General features: G+C 46.8%; 1 protein-coding gene across 1 annotated transcript in view; it reads left to right on the plus strand.

Annotated features, from left to right (window-relative positions):
• yap1 (Yes1 associated transcriptional regulator) overlaps positions 1–19,629 on the plus strand; it is a 97,361-nt gene that overhangs the window by 52,592 nt on the left and 25,140 nt on the right. Inside the window, exon 5 of the mRNA XM_065016608.1 lies at positions 14,052–14,185. Coding sequence (XP_064872680.1) covers positions 14,052–14,185 — 134 coding nt within the window. The remainder of the gene's footprint in view (positions 1–14,051; positions 14,186–19,629) is intronic.

Genomic DNA, 19,629 nt, shown 5'->3' on the forward strand with positions numbered 1-19,629 from the left:
TAATACAGTGTAGTATAGTATAATATAGTGGTATAGTATAATATAGTATAGTATAGTGGTATAGTATAATACAGTGTAGTATAGTATAATATAGTGGTATAGTATAATATAGTATAGTATAGTGGTATAGTATAATACAGTATAATATAGTATAATATAGTGGTATAGTATAATATAGTATAATATAGTGGTATAGTATAATATAGTGGTATAGTATAGTATAATATAGTGGTATAGTATAATATAGTGGTATAGTATAATATAGTGGTATAGTATAATATAGTGGTATAGTATAATATAGTGGTATAGTATAATATAGTGGTATAGTATAATATAGTGGTATAGTATAATATAGTGGTATAGTATAGTGGTATAGTATAATATAGTGGTATAGTATAGTATAATATAGTGGTATAGTATAATATAGTGGTATAGTATAGTATAATATAGTGGTATAGTATAATATAGTATAGTGGTATAGTATAATATAGTGGTATAATATAGTGGTATAGTATAGTATAATATAGTGGTATAGTATAATATAGTATAGTATAATATAGTGGTATAGTATAATATAGTGGTATAGTATAGTATAATATAGTGGTATAGTATAATATAGTGGTATAGTATAGTATAATATAGTGGTATAGTATAATATAGTATAGTGGTATAGTATAATATAGTGGTATAATATAGTGGTATAGTATAGTATAATATAGTGGTATAGTATAATATAGTATAGTGGTGTAGTATAATATAGTATAGTGGTATAGTATAATATAGTATAGTGGTATAGTATAATATAGTATAGTGGTATAGTATAATATAGTGGTATAGTATAATATAGTGGTATAGTATAATATAGTGGTATAGTATAATATAGTATAGTGGTATAGTATAATATAGTATAGTGGTATAGTATAATATAGTATAGTGGTGTAGTATAATATAGTATAGTGGTATAGTATAATATAGTATAGTGGTATAGTATAATATAGTGGTATAGTATAATATAGTGGTATAGTATAGTATAATATAGTGGTATAGTATAATATAGTGGTATAGTATAATATAGTGGTATAGTATAGTGGTATAGTATAATATAGTATAGTGGTATAGTGAAAGGAAAGACCAACAACCTGCAGACACCAGGCCCTCCATGTAGTATAATATAGTATAGTGGTTTAGTATAGTGGTATAGTATAATATAGTATAGTGGTTTAGTATAGTGGTATAGTATAATATAGTATAGTGGTATAGTATAGTGGTATAGTATAGTGGTATCGTATAATATAGTATAGTGTTATAGTATAATATAGTATAGTGGTATAGTATAATATAGTATAGTGGTATAGTATAATATAGTATAGTGGTGTAGTATAATATAGTATAGTGGTGTAGTATAATATAGTATAGTGGTATAGTATAATATAGTATAGTGGTGTAGTATAATATAGTATAGTGGTATAGTATAATATAGTATAGTGGTATAGTATAATATAGTATAGTGGTGTAGTATAATATAGTATAGTGGTGTAGTATAATATAGTATAGTGGTGTAGTATAATATAGTATAGCGGTGTAGTATAATATAGTATAGCGGTATAGTATAATATAGTATAGTGGTATAGTATAATATAGTATAGTGGTATAGTATAATATAGTATAGTGGTATAGTATAATATAGTATAGTGGTATAGTATAGTGGTATAGTATAATATAGTATCGTGGTATAGTATAGTGGTATAGTATAATATAGTATAATGGTATAGTATAGTGGTATAGTATAATATAGTATAGTGGTATAGTATAGTGGTATAGTATAATATAGTATAGTGGTATAGTATAATATAGTATAGTGGTGTAGTATAATATAGTATAGTGGTGTAGTATAATATAGTATAGCGGTATAGTATAATATAGTATAGTGGTATAGTATAATATAGTATAGTGGTATAGTATAATATAGTATAGTGGTGTAGTATAATATAGTATAGCGGTATAGTATAATATAGTATAGTGGTATAGTATAATATAGTATAGTGGTATAGTATAATATAGTATAGTGGTATAGTATAATATAGTATAATATAGTATAGTGGTATAGTATAATATAGTATAGTGGTGTAGTATAATATAGTATAATATAGTATAGTGGTATAGTATAATATAGTATAGTGATATAGTATAATATAGTATAGTGATATAGTATAATATAGTATAGTGATATAGTATAATATAGTATAGTGGTATAGTATAATATAGTATAGTGGTGTAGTATAATATAGTATAGTGGTGTAGTATAATATAGTATAGCGGTATAGTATAATATAGTATAGTGGTATAGTATAATATAGTATAGTGGTATAGTATAATATAGTATAGTGGTGTAGTATAATATAGTATAGCGGTATAGTATAATATAGTATAGTGGTATAGTATAATATAGTATAGTGGTATAGTATAATATAGTATAGTGGTATAGTATAATATAGTATAATATAGTATAGTGGTATAGTATAATATAGTATAGTGGTGTAGTATAATATAGTATAATATAGTATAGTGGTATAGTATAATATAGTATAGTGATATAGTATAATATAGTATAGTGATATAGTATAATATAGTATAGTGATATAGTATAATATAGTATAGTGGTATAGTATAATATAGTATAGTGGTATAGTATAGTGATATAGTATAATATAGTATAGTGGTATAGTATAATATAGTATAGTGATATAGTATAATATAGTATAGTGGTATAGTATAATATAGTATAGTGGTATAGTATAATATAGTATAGTGGTATAGTATAATATAGTATAGTGGTGTAGTATAATATAATATAGCGGTATAGTATAATATAGTATAGTGGTATAGTATAATATAGTATAGTGGTGTAGTATAATATAGTATAGCGGTATAGTATAATATAGTATAGTGGTGTAGTATAATATAGTATAATATAGTATAGTGGTGTAGTATAATATAGTACAGTAGTATAGTATAATATAGTATAGCGGTATAGTATAATATAGTATAGCGGTATAGTATAATATAGTATAGGTCCTCCATGGAAGACGTTTGACACCCTTTCTTTACAGTGTTAATTTAACTCTTGAATCAACACTAGACATGTTATACTGTAGAAATCTGCAGTAGTTAACACTGGCCCATGTGTTGTTTGCTATGAAAGGGACACATGTGCAGGCTTCCATACATTTACAGAACCTTGTATAATTCTAAAGAGCTGTAGATGCCACCTCCAGAACCCCACACTTACCTCAAAGGTTCTTGATCTGGCAAGAGTTCTCCAAGGAACCTTAAGAGCTGAGGAAGACCCAGCCCACCCTCCCTACAGTACCCTCCCTACCCAGACCACCCTCCCTACAGTACCCTCCCTACCCAGACCACCCTCCCTACCCAGACCACCCTCCCTACAGTACCCTCCCTACCCAGACCACCCTCCCTACCCAGCCCACCCTCCATACAGTACCCTCCTACCCAGCCCACCCTCCCTACAGTACCCTCCCTACCCAGACCACCCTCCCTACCCAGCCCACCCTCCCTACCCAGACCACCCTCCCTAACCAGCCCACCCTCCCTACAGTACCCTCCCTACCCAGCCCACCCTCCCTACCCAGCCCACCCTCCCTACAGTACCCTCCCCTACCCAGCCCACCCTCCCTACAGTACCCTCCCTACCCAGCCCACCCTCCCTACCCAGCCCACCCTCCCTACCCAGCCCACCCTCCCTACAGTACCCTCCCTACCCAGACCACCCTCCCTACAGTACCCTCCCTACCCAGACCACCCTCCCTACCCAGACCACCCTCCCTACCCAGCCCACCCTCCCTACCCAGCCCACCCTCCCTACAGTACCCTCCCTACCCAGCCCACCCTCCCTACCCAGCCCACCCTCCCTACAGTACCCTCCCTACCCAGCCCACCCTCCCTACCCAGCCCACCCTACCCAGCCCATCCTCCCTACAGTGCCCTCCCTACCCAGCCCACCCTCCCTACCCAGCCCATCCTCCCTACAGTACCCTCCCTACCCAGCCCACCCTCCCTACCCAGCCCATCCTCCCTACAGTACCCTCCCTACCCAGCCCACCCTCCCTACAGTACCCTCCCTACCCAGCCCACCCTCCCTACAGTACCCTCCCCACCCAGCCCACCCTCCCTACAGTACTCCCTCCCTACCCAGCCCACCCTCCCTACAGTACCCTCCCTACAGTACCCTCCCTACAGTACCCTCCCTACCCAGCCCACCCTCCCTAGTGCAGGGCTAGTGCAGAGCTAGTAAGGAGCTAGTGCAGGGCTAGTGCAGGGCTAGTGCAGGGCTAGTAAGGAGCTAGTAAGGAGCTAGTGCAGGGCTAGTGCAGGGCTAGTAAGGAGCTAGTGCAGGGCTAGTAAGGAGCTAGTGCAGGGCTAGTGCAGGGCTAGTAAGGAGCTAGTGCAGGGCTAGTAAGGAGCTAGTGCAGGGCTAGTAAGGAGCTAGTGCAGGGCTAGTAAGGAGCTAGTGCAGAGCTAGTGCAGGGCTAGTAAGGAGCTAGTGCTGGGCTAGTAAGGAGCTAGTGCAGGGCTAGTAAGGAGCTAGTGCAGGGCTAGTGCAGGGCTAGTAAGGAGCTAGTGCAGGGCTAGTAAGGAGCTAGTGCAGGGCTAGTGCAGGGCTAGTAAGGAACTAGTGCAGGGCTAGTGCAGGGCTAGTAAGGAGCTAGTGCAGGGCTAGTGCAGGGCTAGTGCAGGACTAGTAAGGAGCTAGTGCAGGGCTAGTGCAGGGCTAGTAAGGAGCTAGTGCAGGGCTAGTGCAGGGCTAGTAAGGAGCTAGTGCAGGGCTAGTGCAGGGCTAGTAAGGAGCTAGTGCAGGGCTAGTAAGGAGCTAGTGCAGGGCTAGTAAGGAGCTAGTGCAGGGCTAGTGCAGGGCTAGTAAGGAGCTAGTGCAGGGCTAGTGCAGGGCTAGTAAGGAGCTAGTGCAGGGCTAGTAAGGAGCTAGTAAGGAGCTAGTGCAGGGCTAGTAAGGAGTTAGTGCAGGGCTAGTAAGGAGCTAGTGCAGGGCTAGTAAGGAGCTAGTGCAGGGCTAGTAAGGAGCTAGTGCAGGGCTAGTGCAGGGCTAGTAAGGAGCTAGTGCAGGGCTAGTGCAGGGCTAGTAAGGAGCTAGTGCAGGGCTAGTAAGGAGCTAGTGCAGGGCTAGTGCAGGGCTAGTGCAGGGCTAGTAAGGAGCTAGTGCAGGGCTAGTAAGGAGCTAGTGCAGGGCTAGTGCAGGGCTAGTGCAGGGCTAGTAAGGAGCTAGTGCAGGGCTAGTGCAGGGCTAGTAAGGAACTAGTGCAGGGCTAGTGCAGGGCTAGTAAGGAACTAGTGCAGGGCTAGTGCAGGGCTAGTGCAGGGCTAGTGCAGGGCTAGTAAGGAGCTAGTGCAGGGCTAGTGCAGGGCTAGTAAGGAGCTAGTGCAGGGCTAGTGCAGGGCTAGTAAGGAGCTAGTGCAGGGCTAGTGCAGGGCTAGTAAGGAGCTAGTGCAGGGCTAGTAAGGAGCTAGTGCAGGGCTAGTAAGGAGCTAGTGCAGGGCTAGTGCAGGGCTAGTAAGGAGCTAGTGCAGGGCTAGTGCAGGGCTAGTAAGGAGCTAGTGCAGGGCTAGTGCAGGGCTAGTAAGGAGCTAGTGCAGGGCTAGTAAGGAGCTAGTGCAGGGCTAGTGCAGGGCTAGTGCAGGGCTAGTAAGGAGCTAGTGCAGGGCTAGTGCAGGGCTAGTAAGGAACTAGTGCAGGGCTAGTGCAGGGCTAGTAAGGAACTAGTGCAGGGCTAGTGCAGGGCTAGTGCAGGGCTAGTGCAGGGCTAGTAAGGAGCTAGTGCAGGGCTAGTGCAGGGCTAGTAAGGAGCTAGTGCAGGGCTAGTGCAGGGCTAGTAAGGAGCTAGTGCAGGGCTAGTGCAGGGCTAGTAAGGAGCTAGTGCAGGGCTAGTAAGGAGCTAGTGCAGGGCTAGTAAGGAGCTAGTGCAGGGCTAGTGCAGGGCTAGTAAGGAGCTAGTGCAGGGCTAGTGCAGGGCTAGTAAGGAGCTAGTGCAGGGCTAGTAAGGAGCTAGTAAGGAGCTAGTGCAGGGCTAGTAAGGAGTTAGTGAAGGGCTAGTAAGGAGCTAGTGCAGGGCTAGTAAGGAGCTAGTAAGGAGCTAGTGCAGGGCTAGTAAGGAGCTAGTGCAGGGCTAGTAAGGAGCTAGTGCAGGGCTAGTGCAGGGCTAGTAAGGAGCTAGTGCAGGGCTAGTGCAGGGCTAGTAAGGAGCTAGTGCAGGGCTAGTAAGGAGCTAGTGCAGGGCTAGTGCAGGGCTAGTAAGGAGCTAGTGCAGGGCTACTAAGGAGCTAGTGCATGGCTAGTATAGGTCTAGTAAGGAGCTAGTGCAGGGCTAGTAAGGAGCTAGTGCAGGGCTAGTGCAGGGCTAGTAAGGAGCTAGTACAGGGCTAGTAAGGAGCTAGTGCAGGGCTAGTGCAGGGCTAGTAAGGAGCTAGTGCAGGGCTAGTGCAGGGCTAGTAAGGAGCTAGTGCAGGGCTAGTAAGGAGCTAGTAAGGAGCTAGTGCAGGGCTAGTAAGGAGCTAGTGCAGGGCTAGTAAGGAGCTAGTGCAGGGCTAGTGCAGGGCTAGTAAGGAGCTAGTGCAGGGCTAGTGCAGGGCTAGTAAGGAGCTAGTGCAGGGCTAGTAAGGAGCTAGTGCAGGGCTAGTGCAGGGCTAGTAAGGAGCTAGTGCAGGGCTACTAAGGAGCTAGTGCATGGCTAGTATAGGTCTAGTAAGGAGCTAGTGCAGGGCTAGTAAGGAGCTAGTGCAGGGCTAGTGCAGGGCTAGTAAGGAGCTAGTACAGGGCTAGTAAGGAGCTAGTGCAGGGCTAGTGCAGGGCTAGTGCAGGGCTAGTAAGGAGCTAGTGCAGGGCTAGTAAGGAGCTAGTGCGGGGCTAGTAAGGAGCTAGTGCTGGGCTATTAAGGAGCTAGTGCAGGGCTAGTAAGGAGCTAGTGCAGGGCTAGTAAGGAGCTAGTGCAGGGCTAGTAAGGAGCTAGTGCAGGGCTAGTAAGGAGCTAGTGCTGGGCTAGTGCAGGGCTAGTGCAGGGCTAGTAAGGAGCTAGTAAGGAGCTAGTGCAGAGCTAGCAAGGAGTTAGTGCAGGGCTAGTAAGGAGCTAGTGCAGGGCTAGTAAGGAGCTAGTGCAGGGCTAGTAAGGAGCTAGTGCAGGGCTAGTGCAGGGCTAGTAAGGAGCTAGTGCAGGGCTAGTAAGGAGCTAGTGCAGGGCTAGTAAGGAGCTAGTGCAGGGCTAGTAAGGAGCTAGTGCAGAGCTAGTGCAGGGCTAGTAAGGAGCTAGTGCTGGGCTAGTAAGGAAATAGTGCAGGGCTAGTAAGGAGCTAGTGCAGGGCTAGTGCAGGGCTAGTAAGGAGCTAGTGCAGGGCTAGTGCAGGGCTAGTAAGGAACTAGTGCAGGGCTAGTGCAGGGCTAGTAAGGAACTAGTGCAGGGCTAGTGCAGGGCTAGTAAGGAGCTAGTGCAGGGCTAGTGCAGGGCTAGTAAGGAGCTAGTGCAGGGCTAGTGCAGGGCTAGTAAGGAGCTAGTGCAGGGCTAGTGCAGGGCTAGTAAGGAGCTAGTGCAGGGCTAGTGCAGGGCTAGTAAGGAGCTAGTGCAGGGCTAGTAAGGAGCTAGTGCAGGGCTAGTAAGGAGCTAGTGCAGGGCTAGTGCAGGGCTAGTAAGGAGCTAGTGCAGGGCTAGTGCAGGGCTAGTAAGGAGCTAGTGCAGGGCTAGTAAGGAGCTAGTAAGGAGCTAGTGCAGGGCTAGTAAGGAGTTAGTGAAGGGCTAGTAAGGAGCTAGTGCAGGGCTAGTAAGGAGCTAGTGCAGGGCTAGTAAGGAGCTAGTGCAGGGCTAGTGCAGGGCTAGTAGGAGCTAGTGCAGGGCTAGTGCAGGGCTAGTAAGGAGCTAGTGCAGGGCTAGTAAGGAGCTAGTGCAGGGCTAGTGCAGGGCTAGTAAGGAGCTAGTGCAGGGCTACTAAGGAGCTAGTGCATGGCTAGTATAGGTCTAGTAAGGAGCTAGTGCAGGGCTAGTAAGGAGCTAGTGCAGGGCTAGTGCAGGGCTAGTAAGGAGCTAGTACAGGGCTAGTAAGGAGCTAGTGCAGGGCTAGTGCAGGGCTAGTGCAGGGCTAGTAAGGAGCTAGTGCAGGGCTAGTAAGGAGCTAGTGCGGGGCTAGTAAGGAGCTAGTGCTGGGCTATTAAGGAGCTAGTGCAGGGCTAGTAAGGAGCTAGTGCAGGGCTAGTAAGGAGCTAGTGCAGGGCTAGTAAGGAGCTAGTGCAGGGCTAGTAAGGAGCTAGTGCTGGGCTAGTGCAGGGCTAGTGCAGGGCTAGTAAGGAGCTAGTAAGGAGCTAGTGCAGGGCTAGTGCAGAGCTAGCAAGGAGTTAGTGCAGGGCTAGTAAGGAGCTAGTGCAGGGCTAGTAAGGAGCTAGTGCAGGGCTAGTAAGGAGCTAGTGCAGGGCTAGTGCAGGGCTAGTAAGGAGCTAGTGCAGGGCTAGTAAGGAGCTAGTGCAGGGCTAGTAAGGAGCTAGTGCAGGGCTAGTAAGGAGCTAGTGCAGAGCTAGTGCAGGGCTAGTAAGGAGCTAGTGCTGGGCTAGTAAGGAGCTAGTGCAGGGCTAGTAAGGAGCTAGTGCAGGGCTAGTGCAGGGCTAGTAAGGAGCTAGTGCAGGGCTAGTGCAGGGCTAGTAAGGAACTAGTGCAGGGCTAGTGCAGGGCTAGTAAGGAACTAGTGCAGGGCTAGTGCAGGGCTAGTAAGGAGCTAGTGCAGGGCTAGTGCAGGGCTAGTAAGGAGCTAGTGCAGGGCTAGTGCAGGGCTAGTAAGGAGCTAGTGCAGGGCTAGTGCAGGGCTAGTAAGGAGCTAGTGCAGGGCTAGTGCAGGGCTAGTAAGGAGCTAGTGCAGGGCTAGTAAGGAGCTAGTGCAGGGCTAGTAAGGAGCTAGTGCAGGGCTAGTGCAGGGCTAGTAAGGAGCTAGTGCAGGGCTAGTGCAGGGCTAGTAAGGAGCTAGTGCAGGGCTAGTAAGGAGCTAGTAAGGAGCTAGTGCAGGGCTAGTAAGGAGTTAGTGAAGGGCTAGTAAGGAGCTAGTGCAGGGCTAGTAAGGAGCTAGTGCAGGGCTAGTAAGGAGCTAGTGCAGGGCTAGTGCAGGGCTAGTAAGGAGCTAGTGCAGGGCTACTAAGGAGCTAGTGCATGGCTAGTATAGGTCTAGTAAGGAGCTAGTGCAGGGCTAGTAAGGAACTAGTGCAGGGCTAGTGCAGGGCTAGTAAGGAGCTAGTACAGGGCTAGTAAGGAGCTAGTGCAGGGCTAGTGCAGGGCTAGTGCAGGGCTAGTAAGGAGCTAGTGCAGGGCTAGTAAGGTGCTAGTGCGGGGCTAGTAAGGAGCTAGTGCTGGGCTATTAAGGAGCTAGTGCAGGGCTAGTAAGGAGCTAGTGCAGGGCTAGTAAGGAGCTAGTGCAGGGCTAGTAAGGAGCTAGTGCAGGGCTAGTAAGGAGCTAGTGCTGGGCTAGTGCAGGGCTAGTGCAGGGCTAGTAAGGAGCTAGTAAGGAGCTAGTGCAGGGCTAGTGCAGAGCTAGCAAGGAGTTAGTGCAGGGCTAGTAAGGAGCTAGTGCAGGGCTAGTAAGGAGCTAGTGCAGGGCTAGTAAGGAGCTAGTGCAGGGCTAGTGCAGGGCTAGTAAGGAGCTAGTGCAGGGCTAGTAAGGAGCTAGTGCAGGGCTAGTAAGGAGCTAGTGCAGGGCTAGTAAGGAGCTAGTGCAGAGCTAGTGCAGGGCTAGTAAGGAGCTAGTGCTGGGCTAGTAAGGAGCTAGTGCAGGGCTAGTAAGGAGCTAGTGCAGGGCTAGTGCAGGGCTAGTAAGGAGCTAGTGCAGGGCTAGTAAGGAGCTAGTGCAGGGCTAGTGCAGGGCTAGTGCAGGGCTAGTAAGGAGCTAGTGCAGGGCTAGTGCAGGGCTAGTAAGGAACTAGTGCAGGGCTAGTGCAGGGCTAGTAAGGAACTAGTGCAGGGCTAGTGCAGGGCTAGTAAGGAGCTAGTGCAGGGCTAGTGCAGGGCTAGTAAGGAGCTAGTGCAGGGCTAGTGCAGGGCTAGTAAGGAGCTAGTGCAGGGCTAGTGCAGGGCTAGTAAGGAGCTAGTGCAGGGCTAGTAAGGAGCTAGTGCAGGGCTAGTGCAGGGCTAGTAAGGAACTAGTGCAGGGCTAGTGCAGGGCTAGTAAGGAACTAGTGCAGGGCTAGTGCAGGGCTAGTAAGGAGCTAGTGCAGGGCTAGTGCAGGGCTAGTAAGGAGCTAGTGCAGGGCTAGTGCAGGGCTAGTAAGGAGCTAGTGCAGGGCTAGTGCAGGGCTAGTAAGGAGCTAGTGCAGGGCTAGTGCAGGGCTAGTAAGGAGCTAGTGCAGGGCTAGTAAGGAGCTAGTGCAGGGCTAGTAAGGAGCTAGTGCAGGGCTAGTGCAGGGCTAGTAAGGAGCTAGTGCAGGGCTAGTGCAGGGCTAGTAAGGAGCTAGTGCAGGGCTAGTAAGGAGCTAGTAAGGAGCTAGTGCAGGGCTAGTAAGGAGTTAGTGAAGGGCTAGTAAGGAGCTAGTGCAGGGCTAGTAAGGAGCTAGTGCAGGGCTAGTAAGGAGCTAGTGCAGGGCTAGTGCAGGGCTAGTAAGGAGCTAGTGCAGGGCTAGTGCAGGGCTAGTAAGGAGCTAGTGCAGGGCTAGTAAGGAGCTAGTGCAGGGCTAGTGCAGGGCTAGTAAGGAGCTAGTGCAGGGCTACTAAGGAGCTAGTGCAGGGCTAGTATAGGTCTAGTAAGGAGCTAGTGCAGGGCTAGTAAGGAGCTAGTGCAGGGCTAGTGCAGGGCTAGTAAGGAGCTAGTACAGGGCTAGTAAGGAGCTAGTGCAGGGCTAGTGCAGGGCTAGTGCAGGGCTAGTAAGGAGCTAGTGCTGGGCTATTAAGGAGCTAGTGCAGGGCTAGTAAGGAGCTAGTGCAGGGCTAGTAAGGAGCTAGTGCAGGGCTAGTAAGGAGCTAGTGCAGGGCTAGTAAGGAGCTAGTGCTGGGCTAGTAAGGAGCTAGTGCAGGGGTGTAAATAGTAGTGCACTATATAGGGAATGGGGTGCTATTTGAGACTCAGATGTTGACAACAGACAGTACTTCTCCTCAATAGGGCTCCTTCTCTCTCTCTCTCCCCCACTGTCTCTCTCTCTCCCCCAGTAGTCTCTCTCTCTCTCCCCACCGTCTCTCTCTCCCCACTGTCTCTCTCTCTCCCCCAGTAGTCTCTCTCTCTCTCCCCACCGTCTCTCTCTCCCCCACTGTCTCTGCCTCTCTCTCTCCCCCACTCTCTCTCTGTCTCTCTCTCTCCCACTGTCTTTCTCTCTCTTCACCACTCTCTCACACTGTCTCTGCCTCTCTCTCTCTCCCACTGTCTCGCTCTCTCTCCCACTGTCTCTCTCTCTCTCTCTTTCTCTCCCCCTCTGTCTCACTGTCTCTTCCCCCCACTGTCCACTCTCTCTCTCTCTCTCTCTCTCTCTCTCTCTCTCTCTCCCCACTGTCCACTGTCTCTCTCTCCCCTTCTGTCTCACTGTCTCTCTCTCCCCCCACTGTCTCACTGTCTCTCTCTCCCACTGTCCACTGTCTCTCTCACTGTCTCTGTCTCTCTCTCTCTCCCACCCTCTCTCTCTCTCTCTCTCTCTCTCTCTCTCTCTCTCTCTCTGTTCGCTCTCCCTCTCTCACTGTCTCTCTCTCTCCCACTGTCTCTCTGTCTCTCTGTCTCTCTCCCCCACTCTCTCTCGCTCTCTCTCCCACTGTATCTCTCTCTCTCTTTCTCTCGCCCCCTCTGTCTCACTGTCTCTCTCCCCCACTGTCCACTCTCTCTCTCTCTCTCTCTCTCTCTCTCTCTCTCCCCCCACTGTCCACTGTCTCTCTCTCCCCCCCACTGTCTCACTGTCTCTCTCTCTCTCCCACTGTCCACTGTCTCTCTCACTGTCTCTGTCTCTCTCTCTCTCTCTCCCTCTCTCTCTCTCTCTCTCTCTCTCTCTGTTCGCTCTCTCTCTCACTGTCTCTCTCTCCCACTGTCTCTCTCTCACTCTCTCTCTCTCCCACTGTCCACTCTCTCTCTCTCTCTCTCCCACTGTCCACTGTCTCTCTCACTGTCTCTGTCTCTCTCTCTCTCCCACTCTCTCTCTCTCTGTCTCTCTCTCTGTTCACTCTCTCTCTCTCACTGTCTCTCTCTCTCCCACTGTCTCTCTCTCACTCTCTCTCTCTCTCTCTCTCTCCCACTGTCTCACTGTCTCTCTCTCTCTCTGTTCGCTCTCTCTCTCTCACTGTCTCTCTCTCTCTCTGTTCGCTCTCTCTCTCTCACTGTCTCTCTCTCTCTCACTGTCTCTCTCTCTCTCACTGTCTCTCTCTCTCTCTGTTCGCTCTCTCTCTCTCACTGTCTCTCTCTCTCTCACTGTCTCTCTCTCTCTCTGTTCGCTCTCTCTCTCTCACTGTCTCTCTCTCTCTCACTGTCTCTCTCTCTGTTCGCTCTCTCTCTCTCACTGTCTCTCTCTCTCCCACTGTCTCTCTCTCTCTCACTGTCTCTCTCTCTGTTCGCTCTCTCTCTCTCACTGTCTCTCTCTCTCCCACTGTCTCTCTCTCTCTCACTGTCTCTCTCTCACTGTCTCTCTCTCTCCCACTGTCTCTCTCTCTCCCACTGTCTCTCTCTCTCTCACTGTCTCTCTCTCTCTCACTGTCTCTCTCTCTCACTGTCTCTCTCTCTGTTCGCTCTCTCTCTCTCACTGTCTCTCTCTCTCACTGTCTCTCTCTCTCTCACTGTCTCTCTCTCTCTGTTCGCTCTCTCTCTCTCACTGTCTCTCTCTCTCACTGTCTCTCTCTCTCTCACTGTCTCTCTCTCTCTCACTGTCTCTCTCTCTCTCTGTTCGCTCTCTCTCTCTCACTGTCTCTCTCTCTCCCACTGTCTCTCTCTCACTCTCTCTCTCTCTCCCACTGTCCACTGTCTCTCTCACTCTCTCTCTCTCTCTCTCTCTCTCCCACTGTCCACTGTCTCTCTCACTCTCTCTCTCTCTCTCTCTCTCTCTCTCTCACTCTCTCTCTCACTCTCTCTCTCTCCCACTGTCCACTGTCTCTCTCACTGTCTCTGTCTCTCTCTCTCTCCCACTCTCTCTCTCTCTCTCTCTCTCTCTCTCTGTTCGCTCTCTCTCTCTCACTGTCTCTCTCTCTCCCACTGTCTCTCTCTCACTCTCTCTCTCTCCCACTGTCTCTCTCTCTCTCTCTGTCTCTCCTACTCTAGTTCAGGTAATGGTGTATGTCTGTTTAATCCTAGATTTAACTTTGTATACAGTAGATAGAAATGAACTTGGTGGCACACACACACACACACACACACACACACACACACACACACACACACACACACACACACACACACACACACAGAGAGAGACAAGCACTTAGTTATTTCAACCCGAACACATATTGGTGTGTATTCTAAGCTATTGTAGGAGGTGTGTTCAGCTGGAAGCTGAGGTGTATTCTGAGCTATTGTAGGAACATTACACACTGACACATCTATACACAATATCAGTCCAAAATATAATATTACAGCCTACTATGTGTGATAGACTAGTATCTTGTCCAGGGGGTGTACTGTATATCAAGCTGTCTCACTACAGGAGATGGACTCCTGCCCTACGGGCCGTTCTGGTCCGCTGTACAGAGACAGGAGATGGACTCCTGCCCTACGGGCCATTCTGGTCCGCTGTACAGAGACAGGAGATGGACTCCTGCCCTACGGGCCGTTCTGGTTCACTCTACAGAAACAGGAGATGGACTCCTGCCCTACGGGCCGTTCTGGTCCACTGTACAGAGACAGGAGATGGAACTCCTGCCCTACGAGCCGTTCTGGTCCACTGTACAGAGACAGGAGATGGACTCCTGCCCTACGAGCCGTTCTGGTCCACTGTACAGAGACAGGAGATGGACTCCTGCCCTATGGGCCATTCTGGCTTGGACAAGGTTTCTTACTTGTTTCCTTGACTTCCACTAACACGTGCTGTGTGTGCTGTCTGTTCATAGGAGCTGGCTTTGAGGACCCAACTACCTGTCAGTATGGAGCAGGACGGGGGGACTCCCAACCCTGTGTCGTCCCCTGGGATGGGCCAGGACGCCAGAACCATGACAACCAACAGCTCCGACCCATTCCTCAACAGGTACGCCTTATCAGTTGTTATGACAGCTTACCTCAACAGGTAAGGTATCAGTTGTTATGACAGCTTACCTCAACAGGTAAGGTATCAGTTGTTATGACAGCTTACCTCAACAGGTACGCCTTATCAGTTGTTATGACAGCTTACCTCAACAGGTAAGGTATCAGTTGTTATGGCAGCTTACCTCAACAGGTAAGGTATCAGTTGTTATGACAGCTTACCTCAACAGGTAAGGTATCAGTTGTTATGGCAGCTTACCTCAACAGGTAAGGTATCAGTTGTTATGACAGCTCACCTCAACAGGTACGCCTTATCAGTTGTTATGGCAGCTTACCTCAACAGGTAAGGTATCAGTTGTTATGGCAGCTTACCTCAACAGGTAAGGTATCAGTTGTTATGGCAGCTTACCTCAACAGGTAAGGTATCAGTTGTTATGGCAGCTTACCTCAACAGGTAAGGTATCAGTTGTTATGACAGCTTACCTCAACAGGTAAGGTATCAGTTGTTATGACAGCTTACCTCAACAGGTAAGGTATCAGTTGTTATGGCAGCTTACCTAAACAGGTAAGGTATCAGTTGTTATGGCAGCTGACCTCAACAGGTAAGGTATCAGTTGTTATGGCAGCTTACCTCAACAGGTAAGGTATCAGGTGTTATGACAGCTTACCTCAACAGGTAAGGTATCAGTTGTTATGACAGCTTACCTCAACAGGTAAGGTATCAGTTGTTATGACAGCTTACCTCAACAGGTAAGGTATCAGTTGTTATGGCAGCTTACCTAAACAGGTAAGGTATCAGTTGTTATGGCAGCTGACCTCAACAGGTAAGGTATCAGGTGTTATGACAGCTTACCTCAACAGGTAAGGTATCTGTTGTTATGACAGCTTACCTCAACAGGTAAGGTATCAGTTGTTATGACAGCTCACCTCAACAGGTAAGGTATCAGTTGTTATGACAGCTTACCTCAACAGGTAAGGTATCTGTTGTTATGACAGCTTACCTCAACAGGTAAGGTATCAGTTGTTATGACAGCTTACCTCAACAGGTAAGGTATCAGTTGTTATGACAGCTTACCTCAACAGGTAAGGTATCAGTTGTTATGGCAGCTTACCTCAACAGGTAAGGTATCAGTTGTTATGACAGCTTACCTCAACAGGTACGCCTTATCAGTTGTTATGACAGCTTACCTCAACAGGTAAGGTATCAGTTGTTATGGCAGCTGACCTCAACAGGTAAGGTATCTGTTGTTATGACAGCTTACCTCAACAGGTAAGGTATCAGTTGTTATGGCAGCTTACCTCAACAGGTAAGGTATCAGTTGTTATGGCAGCTTACCTCAACAGGTAAGGTATCAGTTGTTATGACAGCTTACCTCAACAGGTAAGGTATCAGTTGTTATGACAGCTTACCTCAACAGGTAAGGTATCAGTTGTTATGGCAGCTTACCTCAACAGGTAAGGTATCAGTTGTTATGACAGCTTACCTCAACAGGTAAGGTATCAGTTGTTATGGCAGCTTACCTCAACAGGTAAGGTATCAGTTGTTATGACAGCTTACCTCAACAGGTAAGGTATCAGTTGTTATGACAGCTCACCTCAACAGGTAAGGTATCAGTTGTTATGACAGCTTACCTCAACAGGTAAGGTATGTATCATAAGGAGATATTATACGGTGTGCTGCATCTTTCCTCAACAGGTTTGTCTGTTTATCTGAGGGCTTGTTTATCCCAGACACAGATTTAGCCTGACCCACTAGAAACACCTTTGTCTTCGCTACATCTGTGTCTGGAAAAACCGGCTCAGAATTCTAGATATTAATTAACCCGGAAAAACACAGCTCCGAAAAGAACATTAGTCATGATTTGTGTCATAGTGTTTGAAGTATTAGTAAATTGTTGTGGATGATATCGTCCCTGTTTGGAGCGTGATTACCGTAACCTAATGTGACCTGAGCAGGTAGGAAAAACTCAGGGTTCTGGGGTCTCTGCCTTTCTTACACACACACTCACACACACACACACACACACACACACACACACACACACACACACACACACACACACACACAGTAACTAGTGTGTGTGTGTGTATCCTATCAGAACTGTGTGTGTGTGTGTGTGTATCCTACCAGAACTGTGTGTGTGTGTGTGTGTGTGTGTATCCTATCAGAACTGTGTGTGTGTGTGTGTGTGTGTGTGTGTGTATCCTACCAGAACTGTGTGTGTGTGTGTATCCTATCAGAACTGTGTGTGTGTGTGTGTGTGTGTGTATGCTATCAGAACTGTGTGTGTGCCTAGTGCTGTGGTGGGGGGAGTTTGAGCCCCTGTGTGAGCTGCCTGAGAGGCATTTCTCTGAACTTAACCCCGTTCACACGGAAGTGACTCATTCAGACCAGGTGTGGGCTGTGCTGAGAGAGTGAGCCCGCACAATACCGCCATCTGGTGGACATGGTCGGTACTGCAGGACAGGGCGTTTCACAGAGTTTTTAAACCCATAGGCTCAACATGTTGAGACTCGTTGGGCATCAGATTAGCCCAATTCCATGATAATGACATTGAATGATAATCAGGGATTTCTATTGGAGAAGCAGTTACTAAACATCTTTATTCTTTGAATTTCCCGTGCAGCTGAACATTGTGTCAAATCCAATTATATAAATGTTTTTTTTGTTTTAATGAACCATTTGCAGATTGTAGTGGTTTTAAAACGGTATCTGAATGGTGAAGGAGTGTCTCATATATTCAACCACATGTTGTTAAAACACTTTTAGCATTATGTCTGAGCTGGATGCATTGACGATGAGTGTACAACACGTTTACACTACAACACGTTTACACTACAACACTACAACACTTTTACACTACAACACTACAACACGTTTACACTACAACACGTTTACACTACAACACTACAACACTACAACACGTTTACACTACAACACTACAACACGTTTACACTACAACACTACAACACGTTTACACTACAACACGTTTACACTACAACACGTTTACACTACAACACTACAACACGTTTACACTACAACACGTTTACACTACAACACTACAACACGTTTACACTACAACACTACAACACGTTTACACTACAACACGTTTACACTACAACACGTTTACACTACAACACTACAACACGTTTACACTACAACACTACAACACATTTACACTACAACACGTTTACACTACAACACGTTTACACTACAACACTACAACACGTTTACACTACAACACGTTTACACTACAACACTACAACACGTTTACACTACAACACTACAACACGTTTACACTACAACACTACAACACGTTTACACTACAACACTTTTACACTACAACACTACAACACTACAACACGTTTACACTACAACACGTTTACACTACAACACGTTTACACTACAACACTACAACACTACAACACGTTTACACTACAACACGTTTACACTACAACACGTTTACACTACAACACTACAACACGTTTACACTACAACACGTTTACACTACAACACTACAACACTACAACACGTTTACACTACAACATGTTTACACTACAACACTACAACACGTTTACACTACAACACTACAACACGTTTACACTACAACACTACAACACGTTTACACTACAACACTACAACACGTTTACACTACAACACTACAACACTACAACACGTTTACACTACAACACTACAACACGTTTACACTACAACACTACAACACGTTTACACTACAACACTACAACACGTTTACACTACAACACTACAACACTACAACACGTTTACACTACAACACGTTTACACTACAACACTACAACACGTTTACACTACAACACGTTTACACTACAACACTACAACACTTTTACACTACAACACGTTTACACTACAACACGTTTACACTACAACACTACAACACGTTTACACTACAACACTACAACACGTTTACACTACAACACTACAACACGTTTACACTACAACACTACAACACGTTTACACTACAACACTACAACACGTTTACACTACAACACTACAACACGTTTACACTACAACACGTTTACACTACAACACGTTTACACTACAACACTACAACACGTTTACACTACAACACGTTTACACTACAACACTACAACACTACAACACGTTTACACTACAACACTACAACACTACAACACGTTTACACTACAACACGTTTACACTACAACACGTTTACACTACAACACTACAACACGTTTACACTACAACACGTTTACACTACAACACTACAACACGTTTACACTACAACACTACAACACTACAACACGTTTACACTACAACACGTTTACACTACAACACTACAACACTACAACACGTTTACACTACAACACTACAACACGTTTACACTACAACACTACAACACGTTTACACTACAACACGTTTACACTACAACACGTTTACACTACAACACTACAACACGTTTACACTACAACACTACAACACTACAACACGTTTACACTACAACACTACAACACGTTTACACATTTACATTTACATTTAAGTCATTTAGCAGACGCTCTTATCCAGAGCGACTTACAAATTGGTGCATTCACCTTATGACCTCCAGTGGAACAGTAGTGCATCTAAATCTTTTCAGGGGGAGGGGGGGTGAGAGGGATTACTTTATCCTATCCTAGGTATTCCTTAAAGAGGTGGGGTTTCAGGTGTCTCCGGAAGGTGGTGATTGACTCCGCTGTCCTGGCGTCGTGAGGGAGTTTGTTCCACCATTGGGGGGCCAGAGCAGCGAACAGTTTTGACTGGGCTGAGCGGGAACTGTACTTCCTCAGTGGTAGGGAGGCGAGCAGGCCAGAGGTGGATGAACGCAGTGCCCTTGTTTGGGTGTAGGGCCTGATCAGAGCCTGGAGGTACTGAGGTGCCGTTCCCCTCACAGCTCCGTAGGCAAGCACCATGGTCTTGTAGCGGATGCGAGCTTCAACTGGAAGCCAGTGGAGGGAGCGGAGGAGCGGGGTGACGTGAGAGAACTTGGGAAGGTTGAACACCAGACGGGCTGCGGCGTTCTGGATGAGTTGTAGGGGTTTAATGGCACAGGCAGGGAGCCCAGCCAACAGCGAGTTGCAGTAATCCAGACGGGAGATGACAAGTGCCTGGATTAGGACCTGCGCCGCTTCCTGTGTGAGGCAGGGTCGTACTCTGCGGATGTTGTAGAGCATGAACCTACAGGAACGGGCCACCACCTTGATGTTAGTTGAGAACGACAGGGTGTTGTCCAGGATCACGCCAAGGTTCTTAGCGCTCTGGGAGGAGGACACAATGGAGTTGTCAACCGTGATGGCGAGATCATGGAACGGGCAGTCCTTCCCCGGGAGGAAGAGCAGTTCCGTCTTGCCGAGGTTCAGCTTGAGGTGGTGATCCGTCATCCACACGGATATGTCTGCCAGACATGCAGAGATGCG

This window comes from Oncorhynchus nerka, unplaced genomic scaffold (assembly GCF_034236695.1).
Source record: "Oncorhynchus nerka isolate Pitt River unplaced genomic scaffold, Oner_Uvic_2.0 unplaced_scaffold_953, whole genome shotgun sequence".
NCBI classification, from domain to species: domain Eukaryota; kingdom Metazoa; phylum Chordata; class Actinopteri; order Salmoniformes; family Salmonidae; genus Oncorhynchus; species Oncorhynchus nerka.